General features: G+C 53.9%; 1 protein-coding gene and 1 pseudogene across 1 annotated transcript; one reads left to right on the plus strand and one right to left on the minus strand.

Moving 5' to 3' along the window:
* Positions 1-1457: 1457 nt before the first annotated feature.
* On the plus strand, positions 1458-6396 carry LOC112892370 (annotated as a pseudogene).
* Positions 6397-7860: 1464 nt separating this feature from the next.
* Positions 7861-9302, minus strand: LOC112895516 (serpin-Z1-like). Its single transcript, XM_025963468.1, has 2 exons — positions 8907-9302; positions 7861-8819 (listed from the first exon to the last, which is right to left on the minus strand). The coding sequence occupies exons 1-2, from the start codon at positions 9300-9302 to the stop codon at positions 8028-8030; spliced, it is 1188 nt and encodes a 395-aa protein (XP_025819253.1). The 3' UTR covers positions 7861-8027.
* Between the last annotated feature and the right edge of the window lie 4681 nt (positions 9303-13983).

Here is a 13983-nt window from a genome sequence, read left to right on the forward strand (position 1 = left end):
CCGACGTCGGCGAATGTGGGCTCACGGTGGGGGTTTGCCAGGGTCGACGCCGAGTCGCGCCAGGCCTTCTTCAAACCCATGGTTTGCTGGAATTCCTCCTTCGTTTGGCAACTGAGAATAGGAAGAGTCACGTGAATCAGTGGTGGAAGTTGATGGAGGAAATTTATTTTTTATTCCAATCTCTTGTTTGATTCGTGGATACGTGGGTTTTGATGTGAGAAATTATATCATAAGTTATGATGAACAGTTAAGATCATTCATTTTTATCTTAAACCAGAATTCCCTCCCAATTCCCATCCCTCCCCATGAAAAGAGATCGGTAGGAATTGAGTCTCTAAACTTGCTTTTACTTCCGTTCCTCGAAACAAATAAGAGAATTTAATCTCATACCTTTGAATTTCTATTCCCTTCACCAATAAACCCCAACCAAACAGGTGTACCCATGGATTTGGAAAACCAACTCTCATATAGCGAGCCGTCCCGTCGGCCCCCTATCTGATTGAGACTTGTGCGATTTGGGCGCAATGCCCTTGCCATCTACGGGAAAGAGTACAAAATCTCCAGGGCAAGGAAGGGTTGGCGGACTTATAAAATCTGGGTTGCCAGAGGACATTACTCAATCTTGCCTTTGCTGCTGGACACCTTTTAAGTGTGCATCTTTGCCAATGGACACCGTAGTGATTATAATATTCATTTTAAGAAAAATGGAGGGAGAAAAGTTTCTAAATACCCAAATTACCCCTTGTTCATAACCCGCTCGACCTCAGGGCCACCCATCCCCAGGGCGCCGCCACCGAACCGTCCCCCCCACCCGCGGGCCCCACGACGAGGAGCCCCCCGCCCGCCCCGCGCGCGCTCTAAGCAGGGGCGCCGCCGCGGGTCACCCCCCCCCCCGCGCGCGCGCTCGGCGAAGCAAGCACAGGGGCACCGCCACCGCCCCCCCCCCCCCGCCCCGCCCACGGCGAAGCAAGCCGGGGCGCCGCCGCCGCCCCCCACCCCCCGCCCCCCAGCGCGCGCTCGCCGCCCCCTCCCCCGCGCGAGCAGGGGCGCCGCCACCGCGCCCCCCCCCCCCGCCCCGCCCGCGGCGAAGCAAGCCGGGGCGCCGCCGCCACCCCCCACCTCCCCCCCCCCCGCGCGACGCTCGCCGGCCCCCCCCAGAAGCATTGTCAAGGCATTGTCAAGGGTATTTTGGTCAGATTACTTATTTTCTCTATCCTTCCAACCAGGAAATTGATATTATAATCACTGCGGTGTCCATTGGCAAAGATGCACACTTAAAAGGTGTCCAGTAGCAAAGGCAAGATTGAGTAATGTCCTATGGCAAAAAATGATATTGTAGAGTGTCCAGGAGCAAAATTGCCCAAAATCTGGATGGGCGGATGAATCGAGACGTGCCATCGCGACCGCCCTTTCACGATGCCGCCAATCTGGCCAGCCCCCACGCCGCGCCGCCGTCCATGGAGCACGCGGAGGCCGCCTTCTCCGTGCCCGCGCTCCGCCACATCGCCAGCCGCCCCGGCTCCGCGCCAACCTCGCCGTCTCCCCACTCTCCTTCCACGCGGCGCTCATGCTCCTCGGCGCGGGCGCGCGGGGTGCCACGCTTGACCAGATCGTCGCCTTCCTCGGCCCCGCCGGCGGCCGTGCCCCCGCCGCGCTCGCCTCGCACGTCGCGCTGCGCATGCTCGCTGCTGATGGCGGCGGCGGGCCCACGGTGCGCTTCGCCAACGGCGTCTGGGTAGACGCCGCGCTGCGACTCACCGACGCCTACGCCCGCGAGGTCACAGGGCATTACCACGCCGAGGTGCGCCCGGTGCCCTTCCAATCCGAGGTAAGAAGCCCGCGCCTACCAACTGGTGCCCTCTCTCTCTGCCGGCACGGACTCTCGCCCCTCACCGTCGTTTGGTCGCTTGATCCAGCTAGAGGAGGCGAGGCGCCAGATGAATCAATGGATTGAGAGCGCGACGGCCGGCCGGATCAGGGACCTCATCCCCGCAGGCTCCAGCAAAGCAGCATCGCGACGCCGGCCGTCCTCACTAACGTGCTCTACTTCAAGGGCACCTAGTCGTGCGCGTTCAACGCCCGGTTCACGCAGCACGACGCCATCTACCTGCCCACCGGTAGCCACGTCTGCGTGCCGTTCATGTCGAGCACCAGAGACCAGCACATCGCCCGCCGCCCCGGCTACAAGGTTCTGAAGCTTCCCTACGCCACCGCGCCCGGTACCGGTGGCCAGCACCGGGCCTTCTCCATGTACATCTATCTCCCAGACGATTGCTGCGGCCTTCCGAGCCTGCTGCAAAACCTTTGCTGCGACCCGACGCTGCTCGAGAACTCAGGAACCATGGGGAGCAAAGTCTCCGTGGGCACGTTTATGGTGCCCAAGTTCACCATCTCGTGCGGAACGGATGCGAAGGAGATGCTCAAGGTCCTCGGGCTGACCCTGCCGTTCGACCCCATCCTCGCCGACCTCTCGGAGATGGCGGAGTCGCTGCCGGAGCCGCTCTTCGTTTTAGAGGTCCACCACATGTGCTTCGTCGAAGTGAACGAGCAAGGTACCGAGGCCGCCGCGGCGATCGCCGTCAGGCTCCTTCCTGGCTGCGCGCTGTGTATAGCGCCGCCGGAGGACTTCGTCGCCGACCATCCACTTCCGGAGACGGCACCTTTGCCGAGTGCAAAAATTTTTGCCGGGAGCATTTCGTCGGGCACTCGACGAATAAGACCTTTGCCGAGTGCCGCACTCGATAAAAACACTCGGCAAACAGCAGATTTGCCGAGTTTCAAGCGCCCGGCAAATAGTAACACTCGGCAAAATCTGTTTTACCTAGTGCTCTACACGCGGCAAAGATAGACACTCGGCAAAGCTCCGTCAGCTGCAAACGACAGCAAACGGCCATTAGCTTTGCCGAGTGTCGGTATCGCAGACACTCAGCAAATGTCTGATTTCCAGAGCGCTTTTTCTGGGCACTCGGTAAAATAAATTTATTTTTTTCTTTTTCCACCCAAACTTTTTCTGTTGTGATTCTAGATTACCTTGAACTACATATGCAAGTTTGGCACATTACTGGAATTGTTTGCTATATTTAGTCAATTTATTTCATTTGATTGAATTTCTTGGAATAATTCAAATTTGAGTTGCAAGTCATTCAAAGAGTGGAGAAAAATGAATCAAAAAATGATATTTATATTATTGAGCCTACTTTGACACCTTATCCATGAACAAACAAGAATTTCAAACATCTTATGTTCATGAAGCATGACCACAAACTTGGTGTCCGGTTGTTCTTAAATTGTATAAAAAGCAAATTTGGTCAGAAAATTATGAAACTTGCCCAGATGTCATGATATCATATGTGGAGGCTGTGATAAAAATTTAGCTAGGTTTCGTGAAAGTTTGTCAGCTACGATGCCTAGTTGGGCTTCACATGAAATCATGAAAATTATTTGGACATGCTTCGGTTTGTAAGCATCGTATGTTAGAACTTTCACGAAACTTTATCAAATTTTTATTACATCCTTCACATATGATATCATGACATCTGTGCATGTGCAAGTTTCATAATTTTCTCACCAAATTTTCTTTTTATACAATTTAAAAACAACCGGACCCCAAGTTTGTGGTTATGCTTCGTGAACATGAGATGTTTGAAATTTTTGTCTGTTCATGGATAAGGTGTCGAAGTAGGCTCAATAATATGAATATCATTTTTCGATTCATTTTTTTCCACTCTTTGAATGACTTGCAATTCAAATTTGAATTATTCTAAGAAATTCAATCAAATGAAATAAATTGACTAAATATAGCAAACAATTCAAGTAATATGCCAAACTTACATATGTAGTTCAAGGTAATCTAGAATCACAACAGAAAAAGTTTGGGTGGAAAAAGGAAAAAAAATATTTTTTGCCGAGTGCCCAGAAAAAGCGCTCAGCAAATATTATCGTTGCCGAGTGTCAAGTTTTGGCACTCGGCAAAGTTAGCTTTGCCGAGTGCCCGTGATCTGGCACTCGGCAAAGGGTCTTTTATTCCTTCACAGGCTACCCGAAGACTTGTGCACTTTGATTCCTTTCTCGCGACTTTACCCCCGCCGCCCGGCCCCCGCCGCGCCTGGCTGCACACCCCGGCCGCCCCGGCCCGCCCGCCGCGCCCCAGCCCCCGCCGCCCCTCCCGCCCCGCCCCCGCTGAAACGAACGCAAGAACCATGTCGTTGATGGAGGAGCAGTACTTGCAGGTATATATAGAATACTAATGTTTATTCTTTTTACATTAAGTATTCATTCCTTTTTACATTAAGTACGATTAATTTCATATCTAATATGTCATGTACTTATTATCCTTTAGATGAGTCCTTATTGGTGCGCTGCGCATGGCGAGTGCTGGCAACAGATGGTGCAAAAGTGGTGCTCCAACGAGTGGGAGGAGTCGCACAACGCTTGCCGGGAGCGGCGTTTGATGATGCCTGGTGTACCACACCATCAAGGCAGCCGCAGCCTCAGCCTCAGCGGATACGCAGAAGCATGGGTACGTGAATTCATTTATTTAATCTAACACTCAATTATGCATGATTTCTAATTGTCTTGCTGGTTTTCTCGCGGTCGTCGTCACATGGTGGCCAGTCTTGCTCTCTCTTCAAGGCATTTGCTATGGCCCATAAGGGTAAGGCGACGTCCGATGTCAACTACAACCCGGAGGACGGGCCTGAGGCATACAGCAACACGATCGCCCATAGCCGCCTCAGTGAGTACACATCGATGGCAAGGGAGGTCCCTGGTCCAGATTATGATCCGACCACCGAGAACCTTGACGGTGAAGTCATCATGAGGGTCGGAGGAGGTAAGAAGCATGGGCGGTACTGGATTGCCGACGGCGCAATCGACTCGTTCTCTACTCCTACTCTGTCTCATATTAGAGCAAGGAGCACCAGCGCGAGCCCAGCCATACGACCTCGGCAGGACACTTCACAGTATCGGATACAGGCACTCCAGGCCGGTTATTCTTTCTTTATATGTCGTTTATTGATTATTATAGATTTTTTCATTGCATTATTGTAACATTGGGGTGAAAATTTTGCAGGACTAGCTAGAAGAAGAGAGGAGGCTACGTGTGGACTTGGAGGCGAGGATGAGGGCCGAGCGTGAGGCCGAGCGGCTGGCCGAGCAGCAGAGGATGAGGGAGATTCTTACTTACATGGAGAGCCTTGGCGCCGCAACGGGTGTTGCTCCACCAGCTTCGTTGTTTTCTCCACCTCGACCTTGACCTCCAGCTCCTAATCCGTTTTCTACTCCTGTGAGTATGGATAAATTTTAGTCATGTATGATCGTTATTTTTCTTATCTCACACATGTAATCTCTTCTACTTTGTGCAGAATCAATCGACGGCCTCAAACGATCCTCATATTTCTCAAATCAGTCTAATTGGCCAACTTGGTGATGGTTCTCGAAATCAGTCAAATGATCCTTTGTTGTGAATTTGTTGTGAACTTGTTGTAATCAGTGGTTTTGAGAACTCTTTGTGAACTTTGTGAATTTGTCCGTTGAACTCTTGTAAAACTATTTTGCATTGCTTGTTAACTTCGTCGTTAGATTCTTGTAAAACTTGTGGTCGATCAGCTTGTTTGATGCATCTGTATAGCTATTGCGAACTTGTAAAACTATTGTGTGAGGGAGAGAAAACAGGCGTTTCCAAAAAAAATTATAGCTTTGCCGAGTGTCACTCCACCAGCACTCGGCAAAGAGCATACGCTTTGCCGAGTGTCACTACACCAGCACTCGGCAAAGAGCATACACTTTGCCAAGTACTTCTCTCAGTCACTCGGCAAACGTCCGTCACCGTTTCTTCCGCCGTCACGTCCATTTTTTTGGCCGAGAGCAGGATTAGGCACTCGGCAAAGTCTTTGCCGAGTGTCCAACAAAAAACACTCGGCAAAGAGGCCTTTGCCGACCCTTTCTTTGCCGTTTCCAATTTGCCGAGTGCAACACTCGGTAAAGGGTTTGCCGAATGCTTATGTTGTTTTGCCGAGTGTGTCAGACACTCGGCAAATGAGGCTTCTCTCGTAGTGATCTGTTTATGTTCTTGATCAAGGAGGACCTCAGCGGCGTGGTGGTTTTCGCCGGGCAGGTGACGGACCCATCGCTTTCGCCCTAAATTCGGATGTGCAGGTGTGCACGAAGTGATCAACTTGTTCGATCAATCCCAAAATTTCGATGTGGAAGCGTGCATGAACTGATCTATCCTCGCATGTGATCACTCATAGAATTGTATAATCGGCTGGTCCAGATACATGTTTTGCAGTAGGGTTAATACAGAAATAGAGGCTCTTGTTCTTGCATAGACGTGTTTTTTTTATCTGAAATGCTTTGAGTTTGAATTTGTTATATTGACAAGGGATTGGATGTTCTGTGAGGTCAAGCCTACCTTAGTAATTCGTTACTTTGTGTGCCACCGTTTGGCCAATCTGAAAGAGGGTGGTTGAGCGTAGTATCGTGGGGTTTTCCTATGGTACTCCAAAATAACGGTGAACCGTAGATTTTGATGCCTTCTAGGAGTTAATAGCATTTATATATTTTTAATCCCAATTGCTACTTGTTCCACTAAATGGGCATTTATTTTTCGGTAATGCTAAGGATAGGACGTCCGATCGATCGACGCCCCATCCACCGTCTCCCCCCCCCCCTGCAGGAGCTGCTCCGGCCACCGCTCCCACGCGGTGAGGATGAGCCGGGCTGGCCGCCGGAGGAGCTCCGAGCGGCGGCCATGGCGCGCAACTCCGGGCGGCGGGGCAGCAGGGGGAGGGGGGTTTGCACGCGGTGGGGGGCTGGGCCGCCGCTCCCCGAGCCTTCCTCTGCCCCTATCGCTACTCCCCTGCCAGGGGCGAGCCGCGCCGGCTGCCGGAGGAGCTCCGAGCGACGGCCATGGTGGGCAGCTCCGGGAGGTTGCAGAGGAGGAGCGAAGGCTGTGGTAGGAGAGCACCGGGTGGTCACGTTGCAATAGGTATCTCATGATGTTGCAGTAGAGATTTTGAGATGTTGCAATGAGTACTTCACGGTAGATATTTGATGTTGCAATTATGACTTTTAGATGTTGCAATATTCCCCTCCAGCTATTGATGAATGTTTTAAGAAAAATGGTGCAAATATTGCGGTGAGAATTTTATCTTGGATTCGATTGCAAAGGTGTATTTTGATGCACATTTTGAATGTTGCACACGTTTCCTGTTGCAGCTACTTTTTTCATATGTCCCGGATGCTATTTTTCTATGTGCCGTGTTCTCATGCCAGTAGTTCGTTTAACTTTTCCGTAACGTTCACACTTCAGAGGAAAATAAAATAATGGAATGTGCCGTGTTCTCTTCTAACGTGACATGGGGTGGCTCGTTGGTGTCGCAGCGCTGGTGGATACTGGTGGCTGACAGGTGGTCCTGCAGGTGCAGGGGGTGGATGCTGGTGCCGGCGGCGCAATGCTGGTGGACGCAACAGATGGTCCTGCAGCGGGGGTTCGCAGGTAACGGCAGCGCAGCGTGAAAGCCGGTGGGCGATAGGTGGTCCTCCAGGGCCCTCTGCGTCTCCTATAGGCTATAGTGGATAACACGTCGAGATTGACGGGATTTTCTGTTTTTTTTTCAGATTATTTTTGTTACTTAAATATCTTGTCTGCTAAAAAATAAATCAACGGTCGTGATTTGTTTGAGGTATTACCTTAATAGGAGTGCCGTAGCAAGGTCCAGTATTGTGCATATCTGAATTTATTAGAGAAAAATGAATCAACAGCTCTAATATCAAAGAGTGTATTGTTGTGATTACGTTTGCCTAATCAGTACTATTGTGAGCCGTATCGGAACATTGTACGAGTACTACGACCCCAACTGGACTAGCAAAGTTGAATCCACAAATTCTCAACACAGATTCCAAAAAGTTCAAACTAGTGCAACAGAACTGGAGTGCACCAGAGCAGAGTACCGAGACAACCTATGAATTGCATGAGTGAACACGCTAGGATCGACCATTCATCGTGCCATTTTCCAAATCGTAATTTAGATCGAAACCGAAGGGTTGGTCACTTGCCCGGCGAAAACCACCACGCCGCTGAGGTCCTCCTGGATCAGGAACACGAACGGGTGGTCGGCGACGAAGTCCTCCGGCGGAGACGGGCGCCCGCAGCCGAAGGCCATGACGGCGGCGGTGGCCGCGGCGGCCTCGGTCCCCTCCTCGTTCACCTCGACGAAGCACTCGTGGTAGACCTCCGACACGACGAGCGGCTCCGGCGCCGCCTCCAGCATGTCGCCGAAGTCGGCGCGGACGGGGTCGAACGGCAGGGTCAGCCCGAGGTCCCGCAGCGTCGCCGCGGCCTCGGTCTTGTACGACAGGGTGAACCTGGGCACCCTGAACTCGCGCACGGGGACCTTGGCCGTCAGAGTCGCGGAGCTCTCTAGCAGCGCCGCCGGGTCGGAGCTCAGCTTCTGCAGCAGGGTAGGCAGGCCGTCGTGCGCGTCAGGGAGGTAGACGTACATGGAGAACGCCCGGTGCTCGCGGCCACGGGCGTAGGGGAGCCTCAGGACCTTGTAGCCAAGGCGGGAGGCGATGTACTGCTTGCCGGTGCTCGACATGAACGGGACGCTGACGTGGCCGCCGGTGGGCAGGTAGAAGGCGCCGTCCCGCGTGAGCGAGGCGTCGAACTTGCTCTCCCAGCCGCCCTTGAAGTAGAGCGCGTTGGCGAGGACCGCCGGCGTGGCCCCGTGGATGGAGTCTTGGGGAAGGAGGTCCTTGATCCGGCCGGCCGTCGCGCTCTCGATCCACTGGTTGATCTGTAGTCTCGCGTCCTCCGGCTGGATCAATAAACCAGACACAATTGTGAGGGCTATAGATCAGTGGCAGCGAGAAGGTAGTTGCCAATTGCTGGGCGCAGAGGTTACCCTGGATTTGAAGGGCGCCGGGCGCGCTTCGGCGCGGTAGTGCTCGGCGGCGACGCGGGCGTAGGCGTCCTTGAGCCGCAGCGCCGCGTCGACCCAGACGCCGTTAGCGAACCGCACCGCGGGCCCGCCGCCTCCGCCGGCGCTGTCGGCGGCGAGCATGTGCAGCGCGACGTGCGACGCGAGCGCGGCGTGGGCGGGGCCGCCGGCGGGGCCGAGGAAGGCGACGATCTGGTCGAGCGTGGCGCCCCGCGCGCCGGCGCCGAGGAGCGCCAGCGCCGCGTGGAGGGAGAGCGGGGAGACGGCCAGGTTGGCGCTCGAGCCGTCGCCGGAAGCGATGCCGCGGAGCACGCGCAAGGAGAAGGTGGCCACATCCCGGGCGGCCGCCGCGTGCTTCATGGCGAGCGGCGGTGGGTTGGCCGTGGCAGGCCGGCTGCTTGACGAAGAACGTACGGCTCCGATCGCGCGCGCCGCGTAGTGTATGATGTGACACGCGTGGCACGATTATATAACAGGCAATGCGGTGACCGGGACGCGCGTCGCGTCGATGTGACGCTTAGGGATTTCTTGCTGCGAGAGTTCATCTGCCGAATCGTACGGCTCCACCTAGATGGTTTAGTTCGTCGAGCATACGCCCAAGTCGTGACCTGGGCAATAAATCCTATAATTTTTTTAATCATTTCTGTCATTGTTCAGTGATGGACATTTCACCATGTAAAGATGTTAGCAGATTTATCCAATTACGTAACTTTTTAGTTTAAAATAAATTATTTTTAGAGATATGTTAGTCAAGGTTAAAAGTATTTCATTCTCATAGTACAACATAAACGTATATGGGCAAAGTAAGTATACATAGTAAAACTTACATACCCTGCCCTAACACAGCACAAGTGGTATTCTTCGTATTCTTATGCTAACTTGCTTAATTAATTGGTTGTATAGAAACGTGTAGTAGTAGTGTCTCGTCGCATCGAGTTGACCTATATTGAATAAATAATCCTCAGAGTCTCAGACACGTAGAGTCAACATAGCTAGCTAGCTAGATGGTACGATCCAGAAAGGTTTGCGGTAGAGAAGCAAGCCGTCATGGCGGTGGACTCGAGTTATCTCCGGAGTGTTTGATTCCAAGTCAAATATGCACAGAGGTCAGCGTCGTCCTCCTTGAGATTCCTCATGAAGTAGGAGTATATCTGGTTTGCATTGAGCCCCTGAGCGCTTGCCGGGCAGGATGCTGCCATGTTCGCATCCCCCAAGAGGAACACGGCATCTCCAATGTCATGCACCCTGAGCCAACGAGCGCGTGACGAGGAGGAGAAATCCATCCTGTACACATCGATGGCGCCAATGTTATCCGGATCGAAGCCAACGAAGCAGACGCGAACGAGAAAAAGTTGATCCTGCGACTCAACCAGCCACTGCCCTGCCGGAGCGTTGGAAAAGATACATGGACCGGATGCAAGCAGTAAATGCAGCGTGCTGCTACCTAGAACTAGTCGATTTGGTTTAGATTCTGCCTACATAAAGGTTAAAACCCCAACAATTCTCACCCTAAGCTTTGTGTGCCTTGCTTGAGGGTACTTGGATCATCCTGATCCTGAATCGTAGCTCCTGAAACTTTACTCGCCCGAGTGCCTTTGTTAGGATGTCAGCGAGCTGGTCCTTGGTGTTGACGTAGTCGGCGTCGATGACTCATTTCTCAATGCAGTCGCGCCTGAAGTGGTACCTCAGCTCGACGTGCTTACTCCGCTTCTAGAAGATGGAATTCTTGCTCAGCGCCAGTGCCGACTTGCTGTCCATCATTAGTTCCACGCACTCGGTCTTCCTTCTCATGAGTTCACCGAGTAGTCGTACGAGTCAGACAGCTTGGGTTGCTGCTGCGGTAGCTACAACGTACTCTGCCTCACATGATGATAGAGCCACCACTTGTTGCTTGAGTGATTGCCAACTCACCGGACACTTCCAAGGTAGAAGAGGTTGCCACTGGTGCTCTTGTGGTTGTCGATGTCGCCGGCATGGACGCTGTCGCTTAGCTAGTCAATCAAGTTGTTTCGGTCGACTCCTCGTAGCGTAGGCCGTAGTCGAGCGTGCCGTTGATGTAGCGGAGGATGCACTTTACCGCCTTCATGTGCTCTTCCGTCGGCCTCTCCATGAAACGACTCGCAAATCCAACCGCAAAGGCCAGATCTGGTCGCGTGTGGAGGAGATACCGGAGTCGAGGCGCGAGTCATTGCTGCCGTAAGTCGGGGAAGAACTCGGTGCAGCGCTCGCGAGTGGATCAGCACATGGAGCAGCCTCTCGAGTCATTGGAGTACCCGCACATGCACTCGGAGTGGCTTCACGAGTAATTGGGGTAGCCGCCTGAGCACTTGGATGGGCCACATAACTACTCGGACTGCCCTCACGGGCACTTGGAGTCGTATCAGTGGGAGCGAAGGGAGTCGGGGAAGCAGTCGGGGGAGTCGCCTCACGCCCAGAAGTACTCGAAATAGAGTCCATAGTACTCAAAGACATACCATGGGAAGTCGGAGAAGCACTCGGAGGCTAGCTGACTCCTCTTCAGCCATCGTAGCTTCCACCAGGTACTCGACGACGAAGTCAGAGTTGCGTCCGGTGTTACCATCTTCCTGCTGCGACCAATTCCAGCCACGGTCTTCATCAAATATTACGTCGCGCGTTGTGCGCACATGCTGTGTTACCGGGTCCAGCACCCGATAGGCCTTGAGTCCTTACTCGTAGCCGATGGGGTCGACCGATCTTCTAGCTTGCCGTGATGCCCGAGTTACTTTACGTACGCCAGGCACCCGAAGGTGCATAGGAACTAGACCACCGGCTTGCTTCCATGCCACGCCTCATATGGCGTCTTGTCGGAGAAGGCCCGGGTGGTTGAGCGGTTGAGGAGGAACACAGCCGTGCTCACTGCCTCTACCTAGTAGATGGCCGGTATGCCCCTCTGCTTCAGCAGGGCACGCGCCATTGCTAGCACCGACTGGTTGCGCCGCTCCACCACGCCGTTCTGCTACGGCGTGTGAGGCGCCAAGTGGTGCCGCTCCACTCCCTGGCTAGCAAAATACTCGGCGAAGGACGCCGACGTGAACTTGCCGCTGTTGTCGGTGTGGAACACCTTCAACGTGAACTTGCCGCTGTTGTCGGTGTGGAACACCTTCAGCTTCCTCCTGCACTTGATCTCTGCAACTGTCTGGATCTTCTTAATAGACTCCGGCACGCTGCTCTTGTCCGCGAGGAAAACTGTCCACATATACCTTGTGGCATCATTCACTGGTAGCAGGATGTAGCGTTGGCCTCCCGGAGTTGCCGGCGTGATGGGACCGCACAAGTCGTCATGTACTAGCTCGAGTGGCTTGTTTGCCCTGTACTTCTCCTGCTTGGGGAAGAGGGCGCGTCGATGCTTGGTGGTGACGCAAACGTCACACAGTTGCTCAATGTGAGCCAGCTGCGGCAGCCCGCGCACCATGCTCCTCCTCCTCATCTGCTGGAGAGCGCCGAAATTAACGTGCCCGAACCGGTCGTGCCACCGCAGTGAGACAGACCGGCCTCGTGACCTCCAGTCGCAGCACATACAGCCTGTTCCTCCTGCGGGGAACTCTTGCCAGCAGCCGGCTCTCGCGATCATGAATCTGCAAGACTCTATCTTCAATGTGGATCTTGGACCCACTCTCATCAAGTTGTCCAACTGAGATGATGGAGTTGCACAGCTTTAGGATGTAGTAGACCCCGTTCTGGGCCTTGTGTTCCCCGTTCCTCCCGGAGAAGATGACCGTGCTACAGCCATGGATGGCCACGACTAACCCGTCACCGAATTTGACCGAGCCCCGCATGGTCCAATCGTGGTGGGAGAAGACGTCGCTGCGCCCCGTCATGTGGTTGGTGGCCCCTGTGTCCAGGTACCACCCTTTCATCAACTCATCTTCCCCACCCTTTCCAAGGTAGACTTGAGACCGAGGCTATTCAATGTAGGTAGTCGTAGTAGCCATCGTCGCAGGAAGGGGAGTAGAATCGCAGTCGACTCCGTGGTCGCCCGAGTACTCAACAGCCGCCTTGTTGACCTTCCCGACAACTTCCTTGTCTCCTGCACAGAAATAACTCGGTTTGCTGCTTCTCCGAGTGGTTTTCCATACTGACATGTGCCATGAAGAGGCACGGTTCTTCTTCCTCCTAGGCAAGGTGCGCTTGCCCCTTCTTGGGCTGCTTGCACTCACATGCCCAGTGGCCAGCACGGCCACAGTTGTGGCAGGTGTCATTGCGCGATGGCTTCCTCGCCTCACCGCCTTCGATTGCTTTCTTCCTTGGAGCCGGCGAGCGCCGCCACTGGCTCCTAGTGCCTCTGGTCCTGGATGAGCCTTCGCCCGACGCACGATCTCGCCGGCGCGGCGCATCTGCATACAGCAGTTCGCCCGGGCCACGATTCGAGTCACTGCGGTTCATGCGGTCCTCCTGCGCCTTCAGACGCCCGGTCACCTCCTCTAGAGAGAGGGAGGAGATGTCCAGCAATGTCTCGATTGACGACACCAGGTGGTCGAACCGAGGTGGCACCGACCGAAGGAGCTTCTTGACTACTTGCTGCACCTCCATCTCCTCACCTAGTTCCTCCAGATTGATGATGAGGTTGGACAGACGCAGAGCAAAGTCATCCACCTTCTCGCCACTTCGACAGGTCATGGCTTCAAACTCCCTCCGCAGCTGTTGGGCCCTGCCTTTCTGAACCTTGTCGCTGCCGACGCACATCATCTTGATGGCGTCCCAAGCATCTGCAGCCGACTGCTTCTTGGCCACCCATGGCACCATCTCATTGAGAGGATAAGAACCTCTCTGGCCATGCAATCCTCCTGTAGGTCACAGTCGACATATTCGATGTCGTCTCAAAGGTTGCGGGTTTGGAGCATTACCTTCATGACCAAGCTCCAGTGGGTGTAGTTGGATCTCGTCAGTGTCGGGTACTTTGCACCACCTGACTCCTTCACTACCCTCTGAACGGCTGGCCAATCCCCATCCCGGTAGCGCCGCCCACGCGAGGAAGGGGAGGGACGCATCCGGTGGCGACGCGTGGTTATAGAGTCACTCG

This window comes from Panicum hallii, chromosome 5 (genome assembly GCF_002211085.1).
Source record: "Panicum hallii strain FIL2 chromosome 5, PHallii_v3.1, whole genome shotgun sequence".
NCBI classification, from domain to species: Eukaryota; Viridiplantae; Streptophyta; class Magnoliopsida; order Poales; family Poaceae; genus Panicum; species Panicum hallii.

Bases quoted from the DNA above. Each gene is read 5' to 3' on its own strand.
- LOC112895516 (XM_025963468.1), bottom strand. From the start codon at position 9,302: ATGAAGCACGCGGCGGCCGCCCGGGATGTGGCCACCTTCTCCTTGCGC. The intron at 8,820-8,906 runs GTAACCTCTGCG...TTATTGATCCAG, and splicing joins CGGCGCCCTTCAAATCCAGG to CCGGAGGACGCGAGACTACA.